At 43.6% G+C, this 25333-nt stretch overlaps 1 protein-coding gene across 1 annotated transcript in view; it reads left to right on the forward strand.

Annotated features, from left to right (window-relative positions):
* SHISA6 (shisa family member 6) overlaps nt 1–24367 on the forward strand; it is a 251470-nt gene extending 227103 nt beyond the window's left edge. The window contains exons 4-6 of the mRNA XM_072881134.1: nt 1847–1909; nt 15065–15217; nt 23817–24367. Coding sequence (XP_072737235.1) covers nt 1847–1909; nt 15065–15217; nt 23817–24367 — 767 coding nt within the window. The remainder of the gene's footprint in view (nt 1–1846; nt 1910–15064; nt 15218–23816) is intronic.
* The last annotated feature ends 966 nt before the right edge of the window (nt 24368–25333 follow it).

Below are 25333 nucleotides of genomic sequence, written 5' to 3' on the forward strand. Positions count from 1 at the left end.
CACATGGACTTCTCAGAAACAAATCATGTCAAGCTAATCTTATTTTTATTTGTTATTGTGTTTTGTGGCCAGGAAGAATTAGCTTATATTAAGGAATCATGACCTTAGCAAGATTTTCAGCAATTTCTGGGAAAGTAATGTGAGACAAATTTGAGAAGCATGTTCTTAATGAACCTCTATAGGGTAGATGCCATAATGGCTGACTAACCATAAAAGGTAACTAAATATCAATAGAAGGATGAACTGATGTGGTTCTGCATTTAGTTTTTTTGTTACTGGTGGAAAAGGAATTTGCTTATTAAATTTGCAGATGATATGAAGCTTGGATGACCATAAGTCTATTAGAAGATGGGATTAGAATTTAAAATGTTCTTGACAAATTGGAGAAATAGACTGAAAATAAATTGATTAAATGGAGAAAAATGCTACGCATTAGACTGAAACAGAAATACTAAAAAGCCTTGCATATGTTGAAGAACAATTGGACAGGTAGCAGTTCTTTGGAAAAGCAATAACGAATCATAAAAGATCACAAACTTTTACAAGAACCAAAAAAAGAAAAATATGCAAGTTTGTGTGAACAAGAGTAGATGACTGGGAAAAATCCAGCCACTCTGTATTGGTAAGATCTCTTTTCAGAAACATGTCCCAGACTGTATTCCAGACTTGAGAAGGATCTAGGTCAATTGGAAAGACCACAGGATGCTAGAATGACAATAACCAAAGGCAAAGCAAGTTTTACAGGGAAATATAAAGGAAATGGCATTGTTTAGCTTGAAGAATAAAGTTAAGGAAATACATAGTAACACCTTTGTCATAAAGAGCTATTGCAGAAATAAGGGGGATTTTTTCCATGTCCCTGGTAGACATGAAAGAAGCAATTGGCCTAAAAAGCACTAAGAAAGTTCTAATGAAACAGATCTTCTGGGGAGAAAGTGAAATATCAATGACAGGTTTTTAAGAATAGCAGACTAGACATCAGACTAGCCCATCCTGCACTGGGAGAGCATGAGATGCAAGATTTCTTGAAATCCGTTCTCACCCTACATTACTACAGGTCCATAACAGGTTGTAAAGATCTGGAAAAAGAGTTTATTCCTTACTGAAGGCTTGTCTGGAATGATAGAAGTTCATCAGCAGTCACTTATCTAACAGTTTTATTACAGCGAGAAAAAGAAGAAGTTCTTTTCCAACCCAAAGGGCAGCTACTGACCACAATGGTGGCAGTCGTTCTGCCATTGATCATTCCTCTTACTTTGCAGCATGGTGCATTTAATACTGAATGCACCAGGTCTTACAGGATTCTCCCTTCTCAGGGGAGGGAGATCTACAGTCCACATGCAGCTACTTAACTCTACCTCCTGCATTTATGAGGCCACTTATTTGATCTTTCCCTGTACTCATACAGAATATTGTCGTCGTTGCGGTCTCAGTGGGAGAGTCTGTTTTTAATGTAGTTGGGGATAACATCCTGAAAACCTTCATGCTGAATGGAGATGGAACAGTGGAGTAGGGGGTACAAGGTTCCAGCGTTCCCAGGAACACACCACTGATGTCGGTACACCAGTTGTGGTTTGTTCCTGTCTGGACATGCTTTTTACCTTTGCAGATAACTCTAATTTGCAGACTCAGCAGAAGGGGACCAGTTTCCCATTATCGTGTTCTTCTTGCATCTGGAATTTTAAGTGAACTACATAACAGAATCTTCTGCTTTCTTAAGCATTTTCTTCTCCTTTCCTTAATCATGCTGATTTCCTGTGAATACTGTGAGCTGTAATTATCATCTGCAGATCAGTGGGTATACTAAGCTGTTTCTTAAAGGGATTTTTTTTTCTGTGAATTTCAGATGACCAAGACCAAAATTATAATCACCTGATACTAAACAGTGCCACCCAGACACCTACACATGGTAAGAGAAAACAAAGAGCAAAATTACACACGTTGTAACTTTCCTCTACCAGCCAGTAACCTTTACTGGTGTCAACATATGTTTAACGTTAATAGAAATGTTCCTATGGCAGTGATGCATGAATGATGGTTTCCATTAACATTAAACATAGGACCATATTTTTAAATAGTGCACACAATGAAATATGGCCCAGTCTTTTATAGTTTTACCTGTCAACCTTGTGTTTCCCCATGTCTGATTGCTCCTTTTTCCCTTCCACATCAGACAGGTGCTATCAGATTTAACTGGCCAAAAATTATAACCAAAGAGAAGTCCCTCTTGTCAGCCAAGCCACTCAACTTATAGTGCTGCTTGTGCATATTTCTAAGATAGGTTAGAAGGACAGTGAACATGGGGCAAGGGCTCCTAAGCTGACATGATTTTGGCATAACAGTATGTGGCCAGAGTTTGGGTTTACAGCTAAATCCAAGCTGTCCAGCCCATACTTGCATGGGTCTGCTTGGGATAACCTACAGAAGCCCCTGATTCACTGCACAATGTCTCTCTAGTTTCTAGTATGCAGGATAGGTAAAGACCATTAAGAGATTCAGGACTCCCCCTGCCCACTTTCATAAACAGAAGCGCCTCTTTCTAAACCAGTTCCAGTGGTTGCTCTCACACCCTTCTAAATCCCCTTTATTGTGGAAACATGACATTTCTCTGACCCTAGGTCCTTAGGAAACCCAGAGTACCTTTCATGTCCCTATGCCCACCACAAGGTGGACCAGCACTGACCTATCCCCATAACCTCAGAAGTGACACCTCAGGAGGTGTGTGGGGCAGCCTATCACTACCATACCACTACCACTGTCTGGTCATCCCTCTAAAGGGTGGGAGCAGCCCTTCCAGAGCTCCTCCAAAGCTTCCCTGGGTTTGGTCTTTGTACCCAAACAGCTTCATATGTGTTAATACCCCTTCTGACAGTGCTCTTGCTGAGCTCTGAAAAACCATGATTTTAATTTGTCTTACCTCTGCACATGGTTCAGCACATTTATTGGCACATGTCTATCTAATCCTCTTGACCTAATAAACTTGGGGATGTCCCATGTCATCCTTTAGCCAGTTTCAAGAGATCAGATGCTATTCAAAGATACTCCTTTGTTTTCCTCTTTGTTTCCACCATCTTATCCCAGCCTGAAAATGTTTCTTCACTTCCTCCATGGCCAGAGACTGCCCAGCCCTGTCCCTCCAGCCCTTCTGCCTCCTCTGCCCTAGCTCCCTCCTCCTTTTGATTTCCTTGGCCCTAGATTAGCAGTTGAGTGTCGGCAGCGTATCCCTCCCTGCATCATAATAATCAAAGACCACACAGTCAAATCACCTGCAGCTTCCTGGCTCAATCCAAATCCAGACCATTCACTGCCACCCCAATCAGTGGTTCCCCTTGTCTCTGTGCAATCGGCCCAATCTCTGAATGAACCTCCAGGTCCTCTCTGCTTTCTTCCCTGTTCTGCTGCTACCTTGTCTTGGTCTTGTCCTTGTTCTTCCCTGCACCCTTTACCCTTTGAATGTGATATATTCCTACAGCATTTGCAGCTGGAACCTTCCTTCCACTGAAGAACCAGTAAGTGATGGGTAAATCTCATCTTAATATACACTTCTTGCAGCTGTGAATCTCTTGTTCTGGCATTTGTTTTTAATTCTGAAACTTCATCTTGATAACTATTCTGGAAAATTTTTTTGTGAGTTGTGTGTCGTATAGAAATTTCCATGCTTCTTTGCAGCAAAAAAGGGTGGGAGAACAATTGGCCTTGAAAAGGTCACCTAAAACCTTTGGTGTTTCTCCTTCCTAGAGGGTGGTTCAGGCAGCTCCTCAGCCTGCAAGTTACTTTCAGTTGTAAGACTACATTATTAGGGTTTTTTTTTCATCTCCCAAAAAACACAGGAGAAACAATGTCAGCTCTAAACCTGGCAGTAACATAGGAGTATTTATTGAACCTGAATTGACAGCCTCAAATGCTCTTCAGACAACTTACTTTGTTTACTTTTTTACTTTCCTGAGAAAAAGAAAAGAAGAAAAAGATGGAGTAATAGGGTTGAAATTGTATTGTCTTCTCTCTGGTCTTACTATTTGTTCTTCAAATCTAGCACATGCTGGGTTCTGCGATCTGCCTCAGCAGAGCCAGCTGAGTCCCGTTGACCTGTGTCTCTGCCCAGAAGTTTTAATGTAGCTCCATCATCAGGTCCCTATTGCATTCAATAACTCAAGGTAACAACATGTGCTAAAACAGTTAAACTTCCCTCTGGCCCTGACAGATGCTTTTCTTTTTTATGTACCTGAGAGACAAAAATCAAAGCAGATATACTCATGATCTTGGATTAGAAACTTGCACTTTTTTTCTCCACTCATTTCTTGCGTTTACTGTATCTCAATAGTTTGGTTGTACAAAGTGACTTAAAGGAACTGACTACAAATAACTGTATGATTCAGAGTTATATTTTATTCCTAAGTTATCCATATGGTCATGGATGCTTTTGTTCATGATATTCATGTGCGCTGTTGCTGGTGAGCCATTGCTTGGTGAGTCTAAAAAGATATTTGGACCTCTCAAATAAGGCATCAAAAGAGCTTGCAGTATTCATAATTACTGCTGAAATTCTGAGATAGTTCAGCAACGCCACAGGTTTAATTTAATTCTCTTCCTGGGTAGGACATGGTGTACATTTTCTGTGTGATTATGCAAATTTGTGAGCTGACATGAGCTGTCTTTGTGACCACCATGTTCAGGAGCTCTGTCCCTTAGCCTGTCTCTAGCACCCACCATGCACTGACACCATCTGAAAAGAGCAGAAGAAGGGAAAGAAGCTAGTGTGAGGCTCAAAACATGCCCTATGTTGCACGTGGCCCAAGTTCAGTTCACTCTTAACTGAAGTAAAACAAGCAGAGAAAGGTTCTCAGGCTACCAGCATAGAGCAAGCAGGGTAGTGTTTGTCGGTGACTTGCCACCAAGCAAGCAACACTTCAGCCTGAATGGCCAGAAATCCCTCCCATGCCTGGAGGAGCTCCCTGCAGCCTCCCCAAGGGTGCTTCACCCAGCAAGGATGCACTTGACCTGGTATACATGAAGGGAAGCATGAGCTGTTGCAAACTGGAATAGCTGCCAGGATGAGAACTCAGCTGCTGTGGGCTGGTGATCTCTTTCCCATCTCCTACCATCACAGGAACTTCACAGGTTTCTTACCTTCTCCTGTAATTCCCATTACAATGAGTCTCCAAACTCATACAACCCTGGGACTGAGCAGCAGAGGATTTCCACAACACAGTTGTGGCAGACATGGGACCCAGAGCTCTGCAAGAGACCTCATGGAGGAAGGATGAAAGCCAAGTTCCCTGTGCTCCTCTTTCCCCTTCCTATACTGGCTAGTTCTTTGCAAAAGTAGAGCAAATGGCATCAACCCATGGGTTTTCCCAAAGGTCTTGGGAATCATAACAGGATCATGGTGTGCAGGAGTGATCCAGATGTGCAGTGGGGCAGCCATTTCACCAAACAGAGTTCTGTGAACAACCCCTGTAACCCTATCAGCAATATTGTCTTTGTTCAGCTGGGAAAGGCAGAGGATAGTAAACATCTGTTTCCATGGACTGATGTTACCTGGTTGCCTATGTCCTGCTCCCTGCAGATGCCACTGTGATAGGCCCTCTATGAGTGCACATAATATCTATCAGCACCACATGCAAGCACACCTTTGTATTACTGTGGCAGTTTTTTACCTGCAAAGAAAGAAATTAAAAGGGATAAGGACAACCTATGCTCACAAGAAGCCAGGAAGAAAAGAAAAAGCAGATTTGACCTTAGCTCTCTCAGCTATTCAGCTTCAACTTCAGGTTCCAGGGTTAAAACCCCAAGACCCTCTGTTTTAACCTGCCTTGCGGGGTTGCCACTCTTGGCGCACAGCTTCTCAATGCAAAGGGTATGCCCATCACAGTGGGTTGTGCAGCCATGAGATCACTGATGTGATTACACTGAACTCTTCCAATGCAGGAAGGAATAACTACTAATTAATGGTGGGATTGCATATAATCTGTTTTGTCAGGCTGCTATCATTTAATTAGCATAGTGCTGTTTGCAGCACAGTTAACACAGAGTGAGAAGAAAGTCTCCCTTTTCTCCCTGCCTGGCTGGCACAAAGGCTTTGCAGAGGGGTGAAATGTATGTCTGTCCTGTTTTTGGAAAATGTGATATGTTGGGGAAGGCAATTTCCAATGGAGATCAAGAGAAATGACCACAGGCAAGAACCTGTCAACCTGTGGTCTGCAATACCAGGATTTAATTTTTGCTGTTGTTGAGGGCTAAGTATTAGCCAGCTTGACTTTGAGTATCCCACATCTTAAAGAAGTCTGTTGGTTTCCTTCTGGTGTCGGTCTATTCATGCACCTAATTCACTTCTAGGACACTGAATGTACCTTTATAGAGGTATCTACAGTCCTTTAGAAACCTCAGCCTAAATTCTGCTTTTAGTGATGGACTTCAGACCTCAATTCCACTGAAATCAGTAGTTTGATGCGGGTTTCCTTAGCTCTAGACTTTAGTTTTACATCAGCTGCAGATTTTAGCTGCAAATGAAGAACTCTACAGCAGTTTTTGGAAATGTAGTGATTTTGTATGTAAAAGGTGAATGTGAGTGCTCAAGTACTAGTTTCTAAGCACAACTAAGTTGTACATATGAAATGCAGGTAAATCTCTTGATACATTAATTTATCTTGCTTAGCTATTCAGTCTTTATACAAAATAAGCACATAAAATTATTTTCCTATAAAAACATTAAAATGTGAAAAAAAAAAAGAAGCTAGGGGCACAAACCAGAACTGAGGCAGTGTAGCATTAGCTATACAGAAATATATGTTGACTGCCTGGGCTCAGTTTCTGTAAAGCTTATTACTTCATTTTTTACTGCTACTGAAGTTTAATCTCATTATATTTAGTGCATATTTAATTACTCTAACCAAAAGAGTCTTGTATAAACATTTTTTACATCTATATAAATAACAAGCACATTGCTAAATAATATAGTTAGTAGGAAGTTAGTAGGAATCATATCATAATTTTTATGTCAGTTCATGGCACTTGATAATCATCTCAAAAAATACTTGGTAAAGCACCATAAGCAACAAATGGCTTCACTTCAATTTTTAATTTGGCCAAGTATTTTTCCATAGAAGATGTCTAGGTTTGCTCTGATAGAGGCAAATTTCATTTTATAGCTGTACCCATGTGAACTTTAAGCAAATTCCTATATACATATGCATGTATGTGTGTGTCTTTTTATATTCCTTCCTTCCTTTGTTTCTCCTTCTCTTTCTTATTTTCTTCCATCCATCCATTCTTTCTTTCTTTCTTTCTCTCTCTCTCTCTCTTCTTTCTTTCCTTTCTTTTCTTTCCTTCTTTTCTTCCTTCTGTCTCTTTTCTTCATTTCAAAAATCCAGGGCATCTTCCTTCCCACACAGTAATAGGGCTTTGGGGGATATATTGCTGAAATAATTCTTGCCTCAATTTTCTAACATTAGACCAGAAGCTTCAATTTGGGACAATCCCAGAAGATATGAAAATTATTCCCTATACTGTCACATCTCCTCCAGCAATTTGTTGAGAGTTTTGTGTCTATTGTGTTTAAGACACTGATTACAAAATCATAACAATTAAGGACTATTTAAATTAGATTTATCCCCAGTAGAAATATATGTGAGGAAATTAGAAGATAATCAGATCTCTAGAATATAACCTACAGAACAAATAGACACATTATGTACACTGCTCTTTCTGCACAGCAGCAGGGCTTTAATGGAAGTGGGAAGAGAGATGAACCAGGTAATCTGACAGGACTGGGCAACATAGTGCCAGCTTTTTGATGCATACAAGCTGCCATTTGTTAGGGGGATACCAGCTGATGATTCAGCTGCTTTGCGCACCAGCTTTACAGAATCACAGAATCACAGATTGTTGTGTTGCAATACAGCTCCAGTTACACAATTACAAAGCAGATTGGAGCAAAGTCACTTATGAATCAGGATCGCCATTTACCTGTCTTGACCTGCAAATATTCTAACAATTTCCTACAGTGCAGAGCCAACCTCTGTGCAGGGGATGTACTGGTTTGTTGGGGCCATGGTAGGACTTAAGCAATGTGACTAGCCTCTGATGACATGTGTGCTGACCTTACTCTAGTCAGTGATGCAGAGCACAGAGAACAACCCTGGGGCTGTGAACAGATAAAGGACTTCAGTGGCAACTTCCTTTAAAGCACTCAGCACTGAAGCAACTGGTCTTTGCTTTTTAGACTAAATACATTGTGTGTTTGGACAAAGAAATCACTCTTTTCATGGTCTTAGTATGGCAGGGCTAAAAGAGCCTCCCAACTTGAGGTGCAGCCCATCTGCTGAGTATGGAGGCCTTAAATTGCAGATGAATACTGTTATGCCACCTATGACATGGCCCATGTTCCACCCAGCATGTGACTATCGGAAACAAAACACTGAGGCTTGTGGAGTAACACTCAGCTGTGTAACACTGTCTCCACCCTCACCTGCAGGAGGAACCTGAGGAGCTTCTCTCTGTGACAAAACGGTTGTTAAGCAAAGGGCCAACATGAACTGAATAGCTCTGACACTGGCCTCAGGTTCCTCTTACAGAAGCAGAAGATCCCGAACCATAAACAAGGGGAAGCAGCATCTTTATTCCTAGTGAATGTGAGACCAGTGAGAAAGACCAAAAGTTCTGGAGGCAAAATCACAGCATCATAAAAATCAAAGCATGTAAAACTGCTGAGGCAAAGGTGGGGTTTTTTGCCATTTGCATTGCTAGAAATGCTATCAGTGTGGAGCTCACTGTGACTCCACCAGAAGGTTGTGGTGGTCCCTGCACTGCCTTCAGCCTGTCTGGGGGCTTGTGCCTCACCCCAGTCCCAAAGGGCTGAAAGGAGACAGTCACACATAGCCCATTCAGGATGGATGATTTGTTTCTGTCAGCAGCTAGAGCTAGTCTTGGCTTATTCACCTTGCTTGTCTCCTGCCAGGACCAAACACACTGATGCATTTTCCTTTTTGAACCTGCTTCCTCTCCATGCAATGGCAAGGTTTGAGCACGAGACACTCGCAGAGGTGGAAGGAATTAACAGGCTGACAGTTTTCAATTGCACAGTCTCAAATTCAGCAAGAATGAGTCCTAGTCCCAGTTCTGCACAGTTCTACATGCTGCGTGGTCTGGTGCCAGAGCCATGTGTTGTTTTCTGCATCCCCATGAAAAGGCAGTGAACTCAAGGAGCAGTGAATATATCTTTTGCTGTGATTGCTAAGTGCAGTTCTACTTTCTGTAGTTTTTCCTTTGATTTTAATTGGCAACATTATTCCTCTCACCCTGTGTTGTAGTGTGTAACTATGCCATGTTCAGTTAAACACTTTGTGTACTCAGAAGCATCTTCATGTTAATAGCCCCTGGGTGATATGATTCAGGTATATTATTATCTGTGTGTATATATTGTAGCATTTAAGGGCATCATCTTGCAATGTGCTGGTGTACCTCATCCTCTTTGCACCTTCCCCTTCAGATTGCTGCTTGGTTCTCAGCCATGAGCCCTGAAAGACCTAATCCTAGCACCATCCTGATATGCAGAGGTTTTTTATCACCGACTGAATTTAAAATCCCACATCTCCAGCTCATATAAATGAGTGCAGCTATTCACTGGAGAGCTGCTGATTTACACCATGGAGGATCTGACCTGGAAATGTATAAATGTCTTTGAGATTCTTTGTGAGAGATGCAGTGTTTGGAACATAAAAAAAGAAGTGTGAAAACACAGATAGTTCCCCCCGCAAACACTAAAGATCTATGTTATAAATTTCAATTCAAGTCTGTGAACATCAGTTCTTTGCCTGCTATAACAGTATGTCACTTCCAGGATGGCTCAGGAGGTGCTAAGTCTTGGCACAGAAAGCTACCAAACGTCATCAGCTACTACCAGATTTTCCTGAGGAATGTGGTCCTTTGTAAGAGCTTGCATGAGAATTGGAGATGGCTTTGTGTCTGAGCCTTCAAATGGCTGAGCAGAAGGCAGTGCTGGGGGAGCAGTGTGTGCTTTGACAGAGGACTGAAGCTATGCTGAGCTGAAGCTGAGCAGCAGAAGGCTTGGTTGTATCAGCTTCTCCTAGGTGACATTGTTTGCTTTCTCTGGGTGAATGTTTTAAAAGGCATCTGTTGAAATGTCTTGCAAAATTCACACAACATATGTGCAGACTCATATGCAAATATGGAGCACATCCCTTTTGCCACTTGAGCTTTGTTTAAAACTTTGCCATAAATTCACTTTTTTTTGTCTTGAGTATCATCTGCTCCTGTCCTTGTACATGAAAGGTTCTGCACCTCATGTAAACACACTTTGAAACAGAAACTGTCTTCCAAGAACAGAGGCAGAGTAAGACATTTCAATAAGACTTCAGGTCTAATCTTCACAACACAAGTCTCCAGCTTTAGAAATCCTGAAACTGCTTCTGAGCCCTGTGCTTGCAGAAAGTTTGCAAAGCACTGACAGTGAAATGAGGGCCTCCCTCAACTTAGAGTGACTTTCTTTCCTTCATAGATTACAAAGCAGTTGAGTGTATGCATAAAGCAGAGGAGTGAATCCATACATCCACTCAGAGGCCAGCTGTAATTGCAATCCCCAATGCATAGAGGGAACTGCAGCCCCATAACATCCATGTGGGTGACATGCCAACCACAGGCCACATATCCTTTTCAGGATACAGGATGTAGCAGGAAACATGTTTCTCTGGCAGTCCATCAGTGCAGGCAGTGCTCCTGGTTCCTCAGGTGCAGAGCTCTCTGCCAGTCTGCTCCAGGGCGGCACCTTCTCAAGTTTTTATGCAAGAGCCTGGTCTGAATGGAGCAGGGGAGCCTTTCTGAGCTGGCCCATGAGTCCACTGGTTCTCATGGAAATACAACAGGCTTGGACTAGCCCAACAATTCTGGCTCATGAAGCAAAAGAAATGCACAGTTCTTTCTTGGTAGGTGTCCAAGAAGAGAGATTAGAGTGGCAAAGGAAGAGTCTTTCTCCACAGAGACTCCTGCTCCCTTCCTGAGCTTATCATGCCAACATTGTGCAGCCTAGTGAGTTTTTCGTAGTGCTGTGCCATGCTACCGGCCCTGCCAGTGGCTGGAGCAACATAGCACTCTGGTCAGAGCACTGTGAAACCACTGACGATCAGTAGATGAGGAAATGCTGCAGAGTTGAGCCCTCTCCTGCTGAATTAATCAGAGAGACACTGGCAGAATTTTAAGATGTTGTGTTAGTTGTAAAAAGGTGTGGTTGCTTTGAGGCTGTAGCAAAGTGAATTTAGAAACCAAGAGAAATTACACTGCTGGATGATGTTCCCATTTGTGTTGTATGTGCTATGTACTGGGTGAACTTCATTTCCTCCATGGTCAGCTGCAAATAACTTTGCAAATTGTGCCCAGAATGCATGATGTATCAGAGAGGCATAAAATGGCATGTGGCTGCAGGATGGTGGTGAGGAAAATGTGGACTAATACTGACTTTCAAAGGTAATCCCAGTAACCATGGGACATTGTCCATTTTCCAGTGGTCATTTCCCATTGCCCAGAATGTAGAGCTGGACTGGAATGTGTGGGATTGCTGGGGAACAGAGCAGCCTACAACCTCAGCTGCCTTGCAAGGAATGGGAAGACCTTTTTACTTTCATCCTGTTAACTAATTATGTCATGCATCTTCCATAGGAGCCAACAAACACCACAAACAAAAAGGAGAGAGACCAGAGAAAAGCATGACTCATATTGCAGGAGTGAAGAACTACTAAGAAACTTCTGCTGAACTGGTCCCAGAATATAAATTGCACAAGATATTTCTCCTTACTAGAGTCTCTCAGTTCTCTGATCTTGCCCTCAAACTACATTGTGCAAAAGACATGTGAAATTATCTTTGGTCATTTCAGTTTATCCCTTATTTTGTTGAATGATAGGTAGTAGATTTCAAGGTGACTTCTCATTTGCCAAAATCATTATGGTCTGTTCCTGACTGACTGAATGGAAAAAGCAGTAAGAGGATGTACTGATTCTGCACAAGCCCATCAGATAAATGTGTGGCACTTAATTTCACACACCTCATGCAAGCAGTCAATTAATGCTCCTGCTTTGGCACTGAACACAAATTCTATACATATGACTGGGCTTATTTCAGCATGTCCAAACCTCCATGCAAAATGGAGATTAGATACAGGTTCTGGCTGAGAAATTTGCAAAGAGATGTTACCCCAGGGTCCTTGCCACACAAGCACAAATAAGAGTGGGGACATAGTTTCAATGCTGATATAGTCTCTGTTTACTGGATAATATCTAATCAATTGTTTCCAGTGCCCTGATGAATATGATGCACTTCCTGATCCTGCAGTCAGTCTATTAGACATGGATTGAAGTCATCAGCAAGAAAATAATGTTCTCAGAGAGATGACACATTAGCTATATGCTCACTTGGGGCTGTGTTCTTTTTGCCAGACAATAACCCTATTCCAGGAGTGCAGAGATATACATAAGCAATAGGAAAGAAGAGTTTATTAACCAAGATGGTTATTGCACTGTTAAGAGGAAATTTTCACCATTGTTAAATTCTGTAAGAAAATGCCTCATAATTTCTCAGAACTGGGAACAAAATGATATTCTGGCAGAGAGCTGGGCTGTTCCTTTTCTGTGGAGTGGCTTACATTGGCTGTCAGTTGTTGAGCCTAGAGGACCAGCATGCAGGTGCCTGCTGAAATGTGCCAAGCTCCTGTTCCTGACAGAGCAGCTTCTGTCCCCCTCACCTTGCTGTGCTGGCAGCAGTGGGGGATTGCACAAGATGGGGTATCCCTTGCTGGTGCCAGACTTGTGCTCAAGGAGAGGGGAAGCTGCTCCTCCACTCACGGTCATACCCTGGACATAGCTGGGAAAGAGTGCACCATTGTGATTTGTTCTGCAGGAACCTTCATTGTGAGGAAGCTCATGGAGCAGCAGAGAGCATGGAATCAGTGACAGCAGGGTCAGGAAAGAGCAAGTATTGGGTTTGTTGACATGGTAGTTGTAGTTCAAGTGCCTAAACATGGGTGGCATCTGATCACTGATGGGTCCCACGTCACTCCTTTCAGCCCTTTGTGGGTGTCTTAGATACCCTGGCATATCCCAAATGGCTCAGGTGCCTCTGAATTGAGCACTGGGCATGTAACTGTGCTAAGAGGTGCAGAGGGTGCTCTGACCATGCTGGCTTTGGGAAATCATGAGCAGGTTTGTGCCAGAAGACAAGACTGTCTCAGCCTGTCTTTGAGAAGCATGTGTGGAATGTGAAGAGTGGGTGACGGAAGGTTTAAAATATCTAGGGGAAGTCACAGTGGGAGAAAAGTTGTGGCAGCAGCTCTGCATCCCCGCATGCAGACATGCATGAGAACTGCTGAGTCCATTTCCAGGCAACAGAGAGCACCAAGGACATAGTGAAATGTGAGCACTCAGAGAGGAAGAAGATGTTCTGCTGTCTAACGCAAACAGGACTCCATGCAGGAGAAAGGCAGCAGGGGAGGAGATGAGATGGCTTGACTCCTGCAAATTTTTTTTGCAGGAAACAGTTTCATTTGTGACTCTAGAAAAATGTCTTCTGAAATATCTGCACTCTACTTGGGTGGATTTTGTTTTACATTTCTGTGGGAGATGAGGGAAATTAGCAAATGTCTGGACATTGCACAAAGCCAACACATTTGTCGAGGTAAAATTCCCCTGATGCTCAATTAGTTTTGGGAAGAAGCTGTCCTTTAATCTCAACCAGTCCATGATTCAGAGGAGATAAGAGGGTCTTGAGGCACATGAGTGTGTATTGAGCACATGTTGCATTGCTCTTCATGAGCACACTTTAGAGGGGTGCACAACAGGAGCATGTGAACCCAAGACTTGGGCATTCTGCTGCTCCTCAGCTGTATCAGAGAACTTAGCCGTCTGATTTCATTTTCAGACCATACTTGAAGTGGCTACGTCCTTGGCCTTTTGACCCAGCTAATGCAAACCCATCACTGCTGCAAGCTCCCACAGAGCCCACTGTAGTCTCTTCTAGCTTTGCTTCTAATAATTGAAGCTCCTGCTATTTTTAATACTCTTATCTCTGCCTATTTTAATATCTGAACACCTGGGAGTTATAAATACAATTCAGCAGGTCCCTGCCCCTTGGCTGAGCTGATGAAAGACCATTTTCCATCCAGCTTACAGCAAAGGACCATAATTTCAATACCAGACAGACTCTGCAGATTGTCTGTTGACTTGACTTTTAACATCCAGGCTTAGTGTTAATCTTTATTGACAGTGCCCTCAGCATTAGCATCCTGACAGTGGGCATTTTGACACTGACTGGGGACTCCCTCAGTGATCAACAAAATGAAAATAAGTAGAGGGGAATGCTCCACCCCTCAGGGATGGCACCTCCTTTCCTGCTTCAGGAACCTCTCCAAACCTTGCCTTGTCTTCTGTCTGCACGCAGATGTGCACCCCACAGCTCCACTTCACACTTTCCTGTGTAGAGGGGAAGCATGGCCATCTCTAGAGCCCACCAGAACCCCTAGGACCATGGAACGGCTTTGCCCAGGAGCCTCCAGGTTCAGAGCATTAATCAGAAATCTGGCACAATGAGAGAGCAATTTGATTATCAACCCCAGTTAAAATAACCCCATAGACTCCTTTCCATATCTCTGAGGGTGGGGAAAGCACACCTTGCTGCGGTAAAGGTAGGTGATGCTGCCTGAACTCATGCAGGCTACAGTGGGGTCAGTCCACAGCACTGTGACACAGCCCTCCACGGTAAGTGAGGTGACTCACAGTCCACCAGACCCTCTATGCCGCTGTGAGAAGGGCTGGTTGGTGTATGTGCTTTCAAGGCAGCAGTTTGCTTCTCTCCATAATCACTGTGGACAAGGAAACAATGCCACAGGATCCATTTTTCACCGATCTGCCGGTGCCAGTTTGAAATACGTCCAACAGCCTGTCACTGAGGCTGGCTCAGATACAGCTCTTCTCCCTGCCAGAGTTTGTGGGAATGGCTTGCCTCTCTCAACTTGTTTTGATGCCAACTGTGGACATGCCTTTCTCTGTTGCTTTTTTTTTTCAGACAAGCCGCGAATGAACAACATCCTTACTTCTGCCACTGAACCCTATGATCTGTCCTTCTCCCGGTCCTTCCAGAACCTCTCTCACCTCCCACCATCCTATGAGTCTGCCGTCAAGACAAACCCAAGTAAATATTCTTCTCTGAAGAGACTAAGTAGGTGTCAGCTCATTTCATTTCCTTTGTATCTGATTGGCTTGTAAGCCTCAGTGGGTACAATGTTAAGGCAATAATCTTCTCTCTGTTGTTGTACTGCCCAAGTTGGCATCTCTGGTAATGATTCTTTTGGCTGTCACTTCCCATCAAGGAAGAGTACAGAGAAAGAGTCACTTCATTACTGTGAGAGCACCTGTGGTTATTTGCTTACTGACCTCCTTGCTGTGCTGCCTCCCACTACTCTGCTTCGTATCTGCTTCTAATAGAGTCATCTGAGAATCGTTTTTCTTTCTGCTGGAGTCAAGATGAGCCCAGCTGGCTGCCTCAGATCAGCTAAGCTCACCTTGGCGTACCCAGGGCAGATATCTCACCATCCGTGGGGGTAGCGGGAACCAGATGACAAACTCAGGACAACAGAAAGATGCTGAAATGGTTTGAAGCATCTATTTCAGTAGGGGCACATCTGCCTGCCTTGAGCAGTGCTGCAATCTGCCATGTTTCATGGTGTATGTGTCCGGATCTGGTCCTGACCTGTGCCATACACTGATACATGATGCGTCTCTGATATTTCAGCATGTTGCCTACTGCCCTGTTCACACTAGTTAGTAACTGTTCTTTCTTGCTGTTTTATGTATTGCATTGTTCTGCCAACTTTCCTGTAATGCTCCAGCCCATCACTTTTACTGATGGCAAACTCTTCAGCTTTGGTGGGATTATGAAATAAGTTATATTTGTGCAGACAAATGCTCTCTCCAGACTCAGACACTAGGTTTCTAGTATGTTTCCATGAACATTTTCTGGATACAGCCACGTATACACACTGCCTAATTTAGAGAAATAACTTAGGTGTTTATACTTTCAATGGCTTCATTGAAGGTAGATGAGGATGAGGAGCAGATCCTACCTCCTTAATCTATATAAAATCTGCATTCCCAATTTAGCCAGCTAAGTGAGACACACAAAATTAAGTGTCAGGGAAGCCTTTGAACTGTCCATAACAAATCTCTCTGTGGAAGATTTTCCAGAAGAGAAAATGGAATGGAAATGTAGCACATAAAAATCTCAGCTCACTCCTTGGCACTTCAATGTGGGACTTATGTACATGTTTAACATTAAGGCAAATACATTTGATGTGCTTAAAAGCAACCGTGTGCTTAACTGTGTTGGAGAACAGAGACGAGGTATTTTGTGATCAGAGCCTGCCATCTTCCCTATTCAGTGTGCCATGTGCACAACTTTGCTTCTGCCATGAGCTTTGTTCTCTGCTAACATTTGGATCTCACAGTCCCAACCATAAGCATTTTTCCCTCACTGCATCCCAGTGATGAACTGTTCATGTTCTTGAGCTGCTTTGATGATACTATCTGATATTGGAAAACTCTTGAAATCAGGGCATTGTAATATTACTGCTTTAAAATGTCCCCATTGTGAGGTGATGATTTGTTTTCATTTCTCAGCTGAAATATACGACAAATATACCCCCTGGATAGCCCTGAAAACTGCTGTTTCATTTGTAACTGATTTGCAGTGCTGGGATTACCTGGGATATGTACTTCCTATTCAGAATCTGAGATGTCTGTCCTGGCATCATTGCGAACAGGTTAGAGAAGTGCTCACTAGGAACAGCAACAATGGCTGCTCCTGTTGTGATGCAAGGGATGGTCAAGATCTCTTCCAGCCTGTGGTTCATTTCTTCCTTTACATATTGTGCATAGATGCTCAGTAAAATCTCCTTAAGCTCTATGTTAAAGTTATTGATGTATCTCACTGAAACATTAAAAAACCACAAATGAATGCTAACTGAAATTCCCACCCCTTCCACAGCCAACATCTGGAAATGTATGTCAGATTTGAACACTATCCTCTACCTACTCCTACAATGCTTACCTGATTCACACTGAGTATAAATTCACTCACACCAAGCAATGCCATCCGTGCACTGAGCAATACCTTACTAAGTGGTGTCTTAGCAGTCTGATCCATCAGGTGCAGAAAATTTTGCTCAGCAGTTGAAGAAAGGACAGGTTCTTACCTGTCCAACCTGCCCCTCAGTGGATCACAGCAGAAGGGAATAAGTATTGAATTCTAGCACTGCATTTCCCAGACAAATGCATTTCCTGCATTTGTCTAAAATGACAAAAATAGGCTTGTGTTAAGGTGCCAAGTTTAAATGTCCTCAAGAATGTGTTGAGCATAGTCAGTCTCCCCCTCTTGAGCTTTTCCTGACCCTCTGGACAGTTAGTGTCCCTGTCCCCATTCAGAAGATACCTGGCAGTCAGCCTGAATCTAAGAACATCAGAGTTAGTCTTTGGCCATTGGTTAGAGTGGAGTTCATTCACCCACTCTCAACCCCAGCATCAACCCTAGAAGGGAATCCCTGCACACTGCAATGGAAATACCAGCTATTTACCCATCAATGGCAGGTCTAGATATATTTCAGTCATCCTTGCAAGGCCCCAGTCCCTCCTCTTGCAAAGCACCTGACAAATGCCAAACCAACTGCCTCACACTATACGTTTGAGTAACTAAATAAGCAGTTTCAGCTCTAAAAGTGCTAAGCGCTCCACACTCCCACTGGATTTGCATATACTCAGCACCTCTAGAATCACTGAATCACTTCCTTATAGCTGGTCTTCTCCAGAGCCAAAGGAAAATAGGCACCCAGCTCCTAGATCTTTCCTCGTAAAATGCCAGCAATATTCTTTTCTTATGACATATGAAGGCGTTAAAGGCAACACAAAATCTGTCAAAAGTAATATCTAAATGCTGGACTTTGCAAATGAATTATTGGGGGTTTATTTTTCATATTTAAAATGACTTGTTTCTAATGAACTCCCTGCCATGGTTAAAAAAAATGAGTGTTGAGAAAAGCTCATTAACAAACATAATACTTCTATTTGAGTAAAACAAAAAGCATTAGATGATACTTTTTTAATCTGTGTTTCAGCTATTTGTCTGGGTTTCTTCAGGCTTGCCAGACAGCTAAACGTCACTTATTTTCCCACAGTTCGCAGATACAAATAGTGAGACAGTTTCTGCCCAAGAACATCTATATTGAATAATCAAGGCACATTCAGGAAGAAAGAATATTTAGTATCTCCTTGCCAGAGATGAGGAGACAGAGCTCAGCAAGTGTATGGTCAGATCCATCTCACCCTACTTTAGCCATCCATCAGTCCGGCATCTTGTCTCTTTGATGCAGACTTCTCTATAACCAGTGAAGAAGGACAATCTTTTCCATATTATGAGAAACCCTCTGAAGGTCCCAGTCTCTCATTGATACCAGAGCTGCTGTAGCAAGCTACCTAGCTCTTTGCTGGATAAAAAGCTTAATTTTTGATGACTAGAGCTTAATGAAGTACATCCTACTTTAGGAGACTCACCTAAGTGATTTGTCCAACAAGGAAGAGATGAGCTATACCTGCTGCCTGCACCTCTGCGTCCCTAAGGAAGGTGCCCAGCTTGGAGAGGGGAGTTCCTCACTGCTGGATTTGCAGGGCAGGCACTGACCTCTGCTGGCATTTGACTGAGAAAGCAGCACCATGGCTTCTCCTTCCAGAGCAAGGGCTTAAAGATGTCCAGACCTTTTATGGAACAGTAGGAAACAGGTTGCTGGCTGCATAGAAGCCATCCAGAACCAGGTCCCATGCAAGCAGTGAGCTTTCTGCTTCCATGGCTATTTACCTTCCCAGCTCTTACTTCAGGGCACAGACAACAGGAAACCCATCTAGAGTTCCTGCCTGTGAAGCCAGGTAGGAGGATCTCTGAGGGGCAGGGTACCACCCCCATGGGAAGCCCTATGCCAGCTTTGCCCTGGCAACCCTGTCAGGCTGGCGCAGGGAAGAGCAGTGGTGGGTGGGTGTGGGAACACACAGTTGAGCAAGAGCAGCTGTATTAATTCTGTCCTGCCCAGTGCTCCAGGGAATTGCTGTTTCCAGCTAAGTGAGAAAGGTCAGTCAGGAAGGAAGCTAATATTTTCAGGCATATTAAAACACTTGGTATTGGCTAAAGAATCATCACAAATGACTAGGCAGCTTGAAAATGTTAAAGCCAATTAAAACAGGAGAGCCAAGCCCAATGAGGAAATACACTGGAACTGCAGAGAAAGAAAAGCAAAGAAATTACCTTTAAGAAAAGCAAAGAAATTACTATGATGGCCTTACATACATACACATACACACATATTTTAACCATGTTAACATACAATCATGGAAAGAAAAAAATGCCCTTGGCTTTTCTGCAGTCTCTTCCCAGAACACCACAAATGTACCTCATTTCTCTAACTACAGTGTCAGAGGACCTGTACTCTGCCTTTCTGCAATGGCATCTTAGACATGTTGAGGTGAGATGTGTGAGTAAGAGCACTCATTTGGAGCTCTCCCTCCAAATGGGAGGCAAAAAAAAGCCGCCTGAGGGCAAATCAGCTTATCCTAAAGCCAAGTCAGATGAAGCACTCAAGCACTCCCGAAGTTTGGTGAGACCAGCCCCTGGTCAATGCTCCAGAAACTGCCAAAGGAGGAAAGAAAAGGAGGAGAGGAAAAAAAAAAAGAAAAAACCCACAGAAATTGTGCAGAAAATGTGATTTTCAGTAATTCCACTTCCACATGTTTGAAAAAGTTTAGTGAAGCCCCAGAAGTATGAGATTGGCTTAAAAAAAAATTTCTGTCAATCAATAGACCAGTGATTTCTTTCTGTCTGCTTGTCAATTATGGCCTTTTGGAATCCACTTAGGACACATTTTTGAATTTTTAAGCACATCCATGAGGGAAAAACCTATTTGATTGTAGTTTTATTTTGGCTAAAATTACAAATGTCAGTTTTCATATGAGCATCAATGGAAAGATAAGGGTTAGCAGTATCAGAGCCTCACTATCCCAGTGAACTTGCTGGTGCAATGACGATGAGATGAATCAGACTGGATTGTTTCAAGTCATGGAGACATTTTGATTTTAGCCAACTATGCAACCAGATGTCCACAGTTCCCACCCCCAGACACTGAATGAAGCACCTGGTACCTCTAATCTCAAAAGCCTGGAGCTGTATTCTTTTCATTACTTTCCTGGGTGCAGAAATGCTGTGGTTACAGAGCTGTGCTGAGTTTCTCCCTCGGCATGAAGGCACGTGTGTGATACAGCACGCTCAGCCTCTCGTCAAGCTACATTCTCTATGACTGGTTCAGCAACGCTCATGAACTGACACCACCTTTCAGAGGCAACAGCCTGTTAAATGGCTGTCTGGTGCCTGCTTAAACCAGCATGTTGTTCATGGGAAACTGCTGTTTCGGCTTTGATTCCTTTGAGATGGAGATGTGAAGTTTGTCTACACCTGAAAATGTTCCCAGAATAGCTGTGCCAACATCTAAACATGTCTCTCAGCATCACGGGAGGAGACAGCCTGTACGAGCTTAGAAACACCTTTGAAATGAAATCAGTTCCCTGAATGGTTTAGCCACTGCCAGCAAAAGGCCACGCAGACTTCTACACTGTTTACAGGGATGGAAGAGGGAAGGAAAGGATATCTTTAATGATCCTAACTGGCAAAACTTTTAAAATGTAGAGCATGCTGCATTTTTTATCCAAATTAGCAAGGAACAACTTCAAACCACTTTTAATCAGCTGATTCTGCCGCCTCACTAGCAGAGTCAGACCACTGTAAGCCTCACATAAGCTGGTTTAGCTCCTGCTGGAAATTACCACAGCCAGGTGTGAGCATCCAAGCACATCTCCATTTGGGATGTTTTCTGCTTTAATTACATCTATTTAGAGTCACTTGGGCAAATCCAGTGGAACTTCTCTCATCCAGAGCAGAGGCCAAGTGCCAGAGTGCTAATTGCTTAGCTCCTATTCTGCACCCAGCCTCAAGCATCATTATCAAGCCTGCGCACACTAAACATGTGCAAGTCTATCTATGGCCACGTTATAGGATAAAAATGTTTAACATTACTCTGGCCATATGGAATTTCGCCAGTCCTTCTCAGGCTTCCTAGAAGGTGATTTTAAAGACACAAGCGTTTGAGGCCAGGGGAGCTGCTGTCTGACATTTGCAACAAGATACTCTTCCAAGAAGGTTTTGATTGCAGAAAAAGAATCAGTCCTACAATATATACTCTAGAGAGCAAATCCCATCAGCAGCAAGCATACCAGTAGAGGAGAGGTCTGGGCAATCCTCACACCTTGGTGGTGTGTAGGCTGTAAAGAAGAGGTTGGCAGCAACAGCGGTGCCAACAGGCTGTGCATTTCAGCACGCGTGTTCTCAGCTTGTATTTTTGGATACTGGGACAGGGGGATCAACCATCCTCCTCACAGATCCTCTGGGTTATGTGGACTGTTTGCAGGACCATGAGGAACAGGGTCCTGGGGGCATTGAAGAGAGCGCTGAATGTGTGGGAGAGGAGATGAGGAAATTAGAGAGTGAGATCATCCAGCACAGGATTCTTACAGCACTCCAGGGTTTGCCTGAAGACCTTAAGGCACTAATGTGTAACTGTTGTCTTGGGAGCAAACTTCTGGGATGTTGTCAGCACCAATCACGTATCATGAGGTATTGACATTTCCTCTGAGAGCAGTCTGCCTCATGGGACAGCTGGCCAATTGTCTTCATTTCTCAGCCAATGTGGTGCATAAAACCTATAGGTTTATGGCTATGTCAGAGGAAACAGGAAACTTCCACACCATATTTAACTACCAGGTCTGTTGAATGCCTACTGAGACTGTAAGCATTGGAAGTGAGACCATCTACCTCACCCACCTCATGAGCCCAGACTGTCCTGCAGCAGAGCTTTGCTCTTTTTTATCTCTCAACACCCTCAGAAAGTCCAGGCATGTGAAATTTTCCTCTTCCACTATCTGATACTTTCCCATCTTACATCACCTACTACTGAATTAAATACTGGAGATGAGAAAATCAATGAGGTTCCTCTTTATTATCATTATCATATATCTTTATCATACTTGTCTTATAAGCAAAAGACTTTCCAAAGGAATTTTCTGATAGATACCAGAAGCTGTCCAGGACATATAAGTGATGATGTCTTTGCCCATCAACACTTGGCTCAAGACTGGTGGGAAAGTACTTATTGGGTCATGTGTGTGTATTCCCAGCTCTGTGATCCCTATGCCAGGCTGCTCCCATAAGGTTACTTTGCAAGAGACCCCGTTTCCTCTGTAAGGTGGAGAAATTTGCTTTATCTTTGCATGAGGAATCTCCTTCCTGCACACCAGTGGGTATTGTGCTGTCTTGTCCAAGGAGAGGATGGCTGCCTGCCAGGTATCTGGGATAAGTCTCGCTCTGGGGTCTTCTGAAGTCACTGATGAGCCAGAAAGGATGGGAGATGCTTTTGGACACATCAAGAAAACATCTCAGACAAAGAAATGAGGAGGAAGGCTCATATAGATGATCAGTGTTGAGCATTAAACATGCCTCCATCCCCTGACCCACGGAGGTCAGCGTTGTGCTCTTCCACTTATGCCAGTATACTTCTGATAAGGGACTGATGTTCCACGCTTTACACCTCTGCAGCCACAGGTACATCATGACAGTTCACAAGCTGCACTGGGCTTGAAGCCCAAGGACTGCTAATCCTCTTTCCAGATAGGTAATCCCAGTACCCCAATTTAAGGCATAGGCACATCAAAGGGGTTTACCAGAAAGTTTTTGTGTTTCTGTTGGTTGTTTTTTTTTTTAAATCTGAAATAATTGTGGAGTTGCTTCTTCAAATTACAAGTTGGTTGAATCAGATCATTCCAGCTGCTTTAGGATTAAAGTGATATATCAGGGTACGTCTGCAGCGGCCACCATCCTCTCTGAGTATAAGACATTTGTCTGAAAGCCAAAAAGAGGAGTGTGGGTATGTGTGTGTGTGTGCTGATCTCCTGTGCAACAAAGAGATCATTTAAGACACAGAGGAAGCAAACTGAGAAAGAAACATTCCATGGGATAAATTCTATGATAGCAACCAAGGAGTCTGAAAAAATGGAAAACGAAAGCTTAGGCAGATGATTCAGTGTCTCAGAGAGAGTATCCCATGCCCACCAAACCTGCTTTGTGATCACATTTACAAATATTCAAAAATAATAATTAAAAATGTGATGAGGGCAGTCATGGATTTCAGAGCACATCCACATCCAAGGCCAGAAACGAGGTATGAGTTTCCTCAAATGGGCAACTTGCCTGCCTCAGCTCACCTTCCCTGTGCTTTCTTTACAAGCATATTGTGAAGGTGACATTTGATAATTTCTCCATAACTCGCCGTTCATGTAAATCATGTGATACCACAGTCTGGACTTGACAGCATATGGAGTCTGTTGTGCCATGGTGTGAGAAGGTGTGATGCATTGCACAGGGACTTATACCTGTCTGCATGCAGTTATAACTCTCTCTGTCTGCCATAAGCCCATGGTGACACAACCCACACAGGGCTGGCGTCTCTCTGACAGGCAACACCCTGACATGGATGTCCATGCCCCGGTCCAGCTGCTGGTAGATGGTCCCTTGGGTTTCACCAGGAGGCTGCTCCAAGGCTGTATGCTGTACACAGCCCCTTTTCATCCTGTGGGACAACTCTCTGACGTTTCTAACTGTTCCCTTTCCTTTCCAACAGCTGACAAAGAGGCTGATGAATACTACATGAGGAGGAGACACCTGCCTGACCTGGCAGCCCGGGGCACACTCCCTATCAATGTCATCAAAATGTCTCAACAGACCAACCACAGGGACAGGCCTCGCCGTCCCATCAGGGCCATGTCCCAGGACAGAGTACTGTCTCCTGAGAGGATCATGCCCGAGGAGTTTAGCATGTCCTATGAACGGATCCTCTCAGATGAGCAGCTTCTGTCTGCAGAGCGCCTCCACTCCCAAGACCCCCTGCTCTCCCCGGAGCGGTCAGGGTACCCCGAGCAGTCTATGTCACGGGCATTGTCACACACAGATGTCTTTGTATCAACACCCGTCTTGGATCGCTACAGGATGACAAAAATGCACTCCCATCCTAGTGCCTCAAATAACTTGTACAATACCTTAGGTATGAACCCAACCTCTGCCAAGCGCCAAGCGTTCGCCTCCCGACGGCACAACACAGTAGAACAACTGCATTATATTCCAGGACACCACCATCATTACCGCACAGCAAGCAAAACAGAGGTGACTGTTTGATATGACCTCGTGCATTGTAGATACTCACTAAGGACTAGGGTGGCCACAGCACCCCATACTGCAGTGGCCTTATAGGCCAAGATAACCTCTAATAAATCAGTGTCTGAAAAGACTTCTCTGACAGTCCCATCCACGTTGTTGTTTTTAAAGCCACTCCTTCATCAGTGACATAAGAAGAACCCAAGCAAGCAAACACACGATAGTGAGGGATAACAGAGGAAATTTCCTGACGTGCATCAGTTTCTGTCAAAGAAAGCCATAGTAGTAGATGGCTCCTTCCAAGGGCTCACCTGCATTATCTCATTCTTTTTATGAATTTAGGACTTTTCAGTTGCTACAAGTAGAAGCAGTCTCATGCAGCCCAAGACAGGGAGGAGGAAATGCAGCACCCCATCCTGGCAGGAAGGGGTCCTGTTCTCGGTCCTCATACCAGCCCTCATGTTTGGCCTTTCTGTAGCAAGTAGGTAAGCTTCTGGCTATCACCTCCAGACCGCTTAATATCAGCCAGCACCCATACATCTGTTCTTCCTCACCCTTGGAGAAAATTCAAGGGCAGACTTTCGTAGGGGACTGGCAGATCTAGGGACAACTATAGCCTGGCTGAGAAATAAAGTTTTAGTTTATATTAAATATACTCATAAGATAAAAATATACTAGTGCCTACAAATCGCCTGCTCTCTCAGTATAGGAAGTAGTGGGGTTGATGTGTTCAATAAGCACAAATATGCTGAAATGCTTGTTAGACCCTTTTCTCCACTCATTCTAGTATCTTGGTGTCTCCAACATGTAAATAGGAAGGAGGAATAGGGTTTCTCTTCTTCCAGCTTCTTGCCACTGCTGAACCTAAAGCACCAGAATTTGTTCAGCTTTGCACTGCTCACCTGTGCTGGGGGAAGTCCTGACTCTACTGAGACCCCTGCAAGGCAAGGCTACCACACGTTTCACCGAGCCTGGATTTCTCCCCAG

This window comes from Ciconia boyciana, chromosome 16 (assembly GCF_034638445.1).
Source record: "Ciconia boyciana chromosome 16, ASM3463844v1, whole genome shotgun sequence".
Classification (NCBI taxonomy): domain Eukaryota; kingdom Metazoa; phylum Chordata; class Aves; order Ciconiiformes; family Ciconiidae; genus Ciconia; species Ciconia boyciana.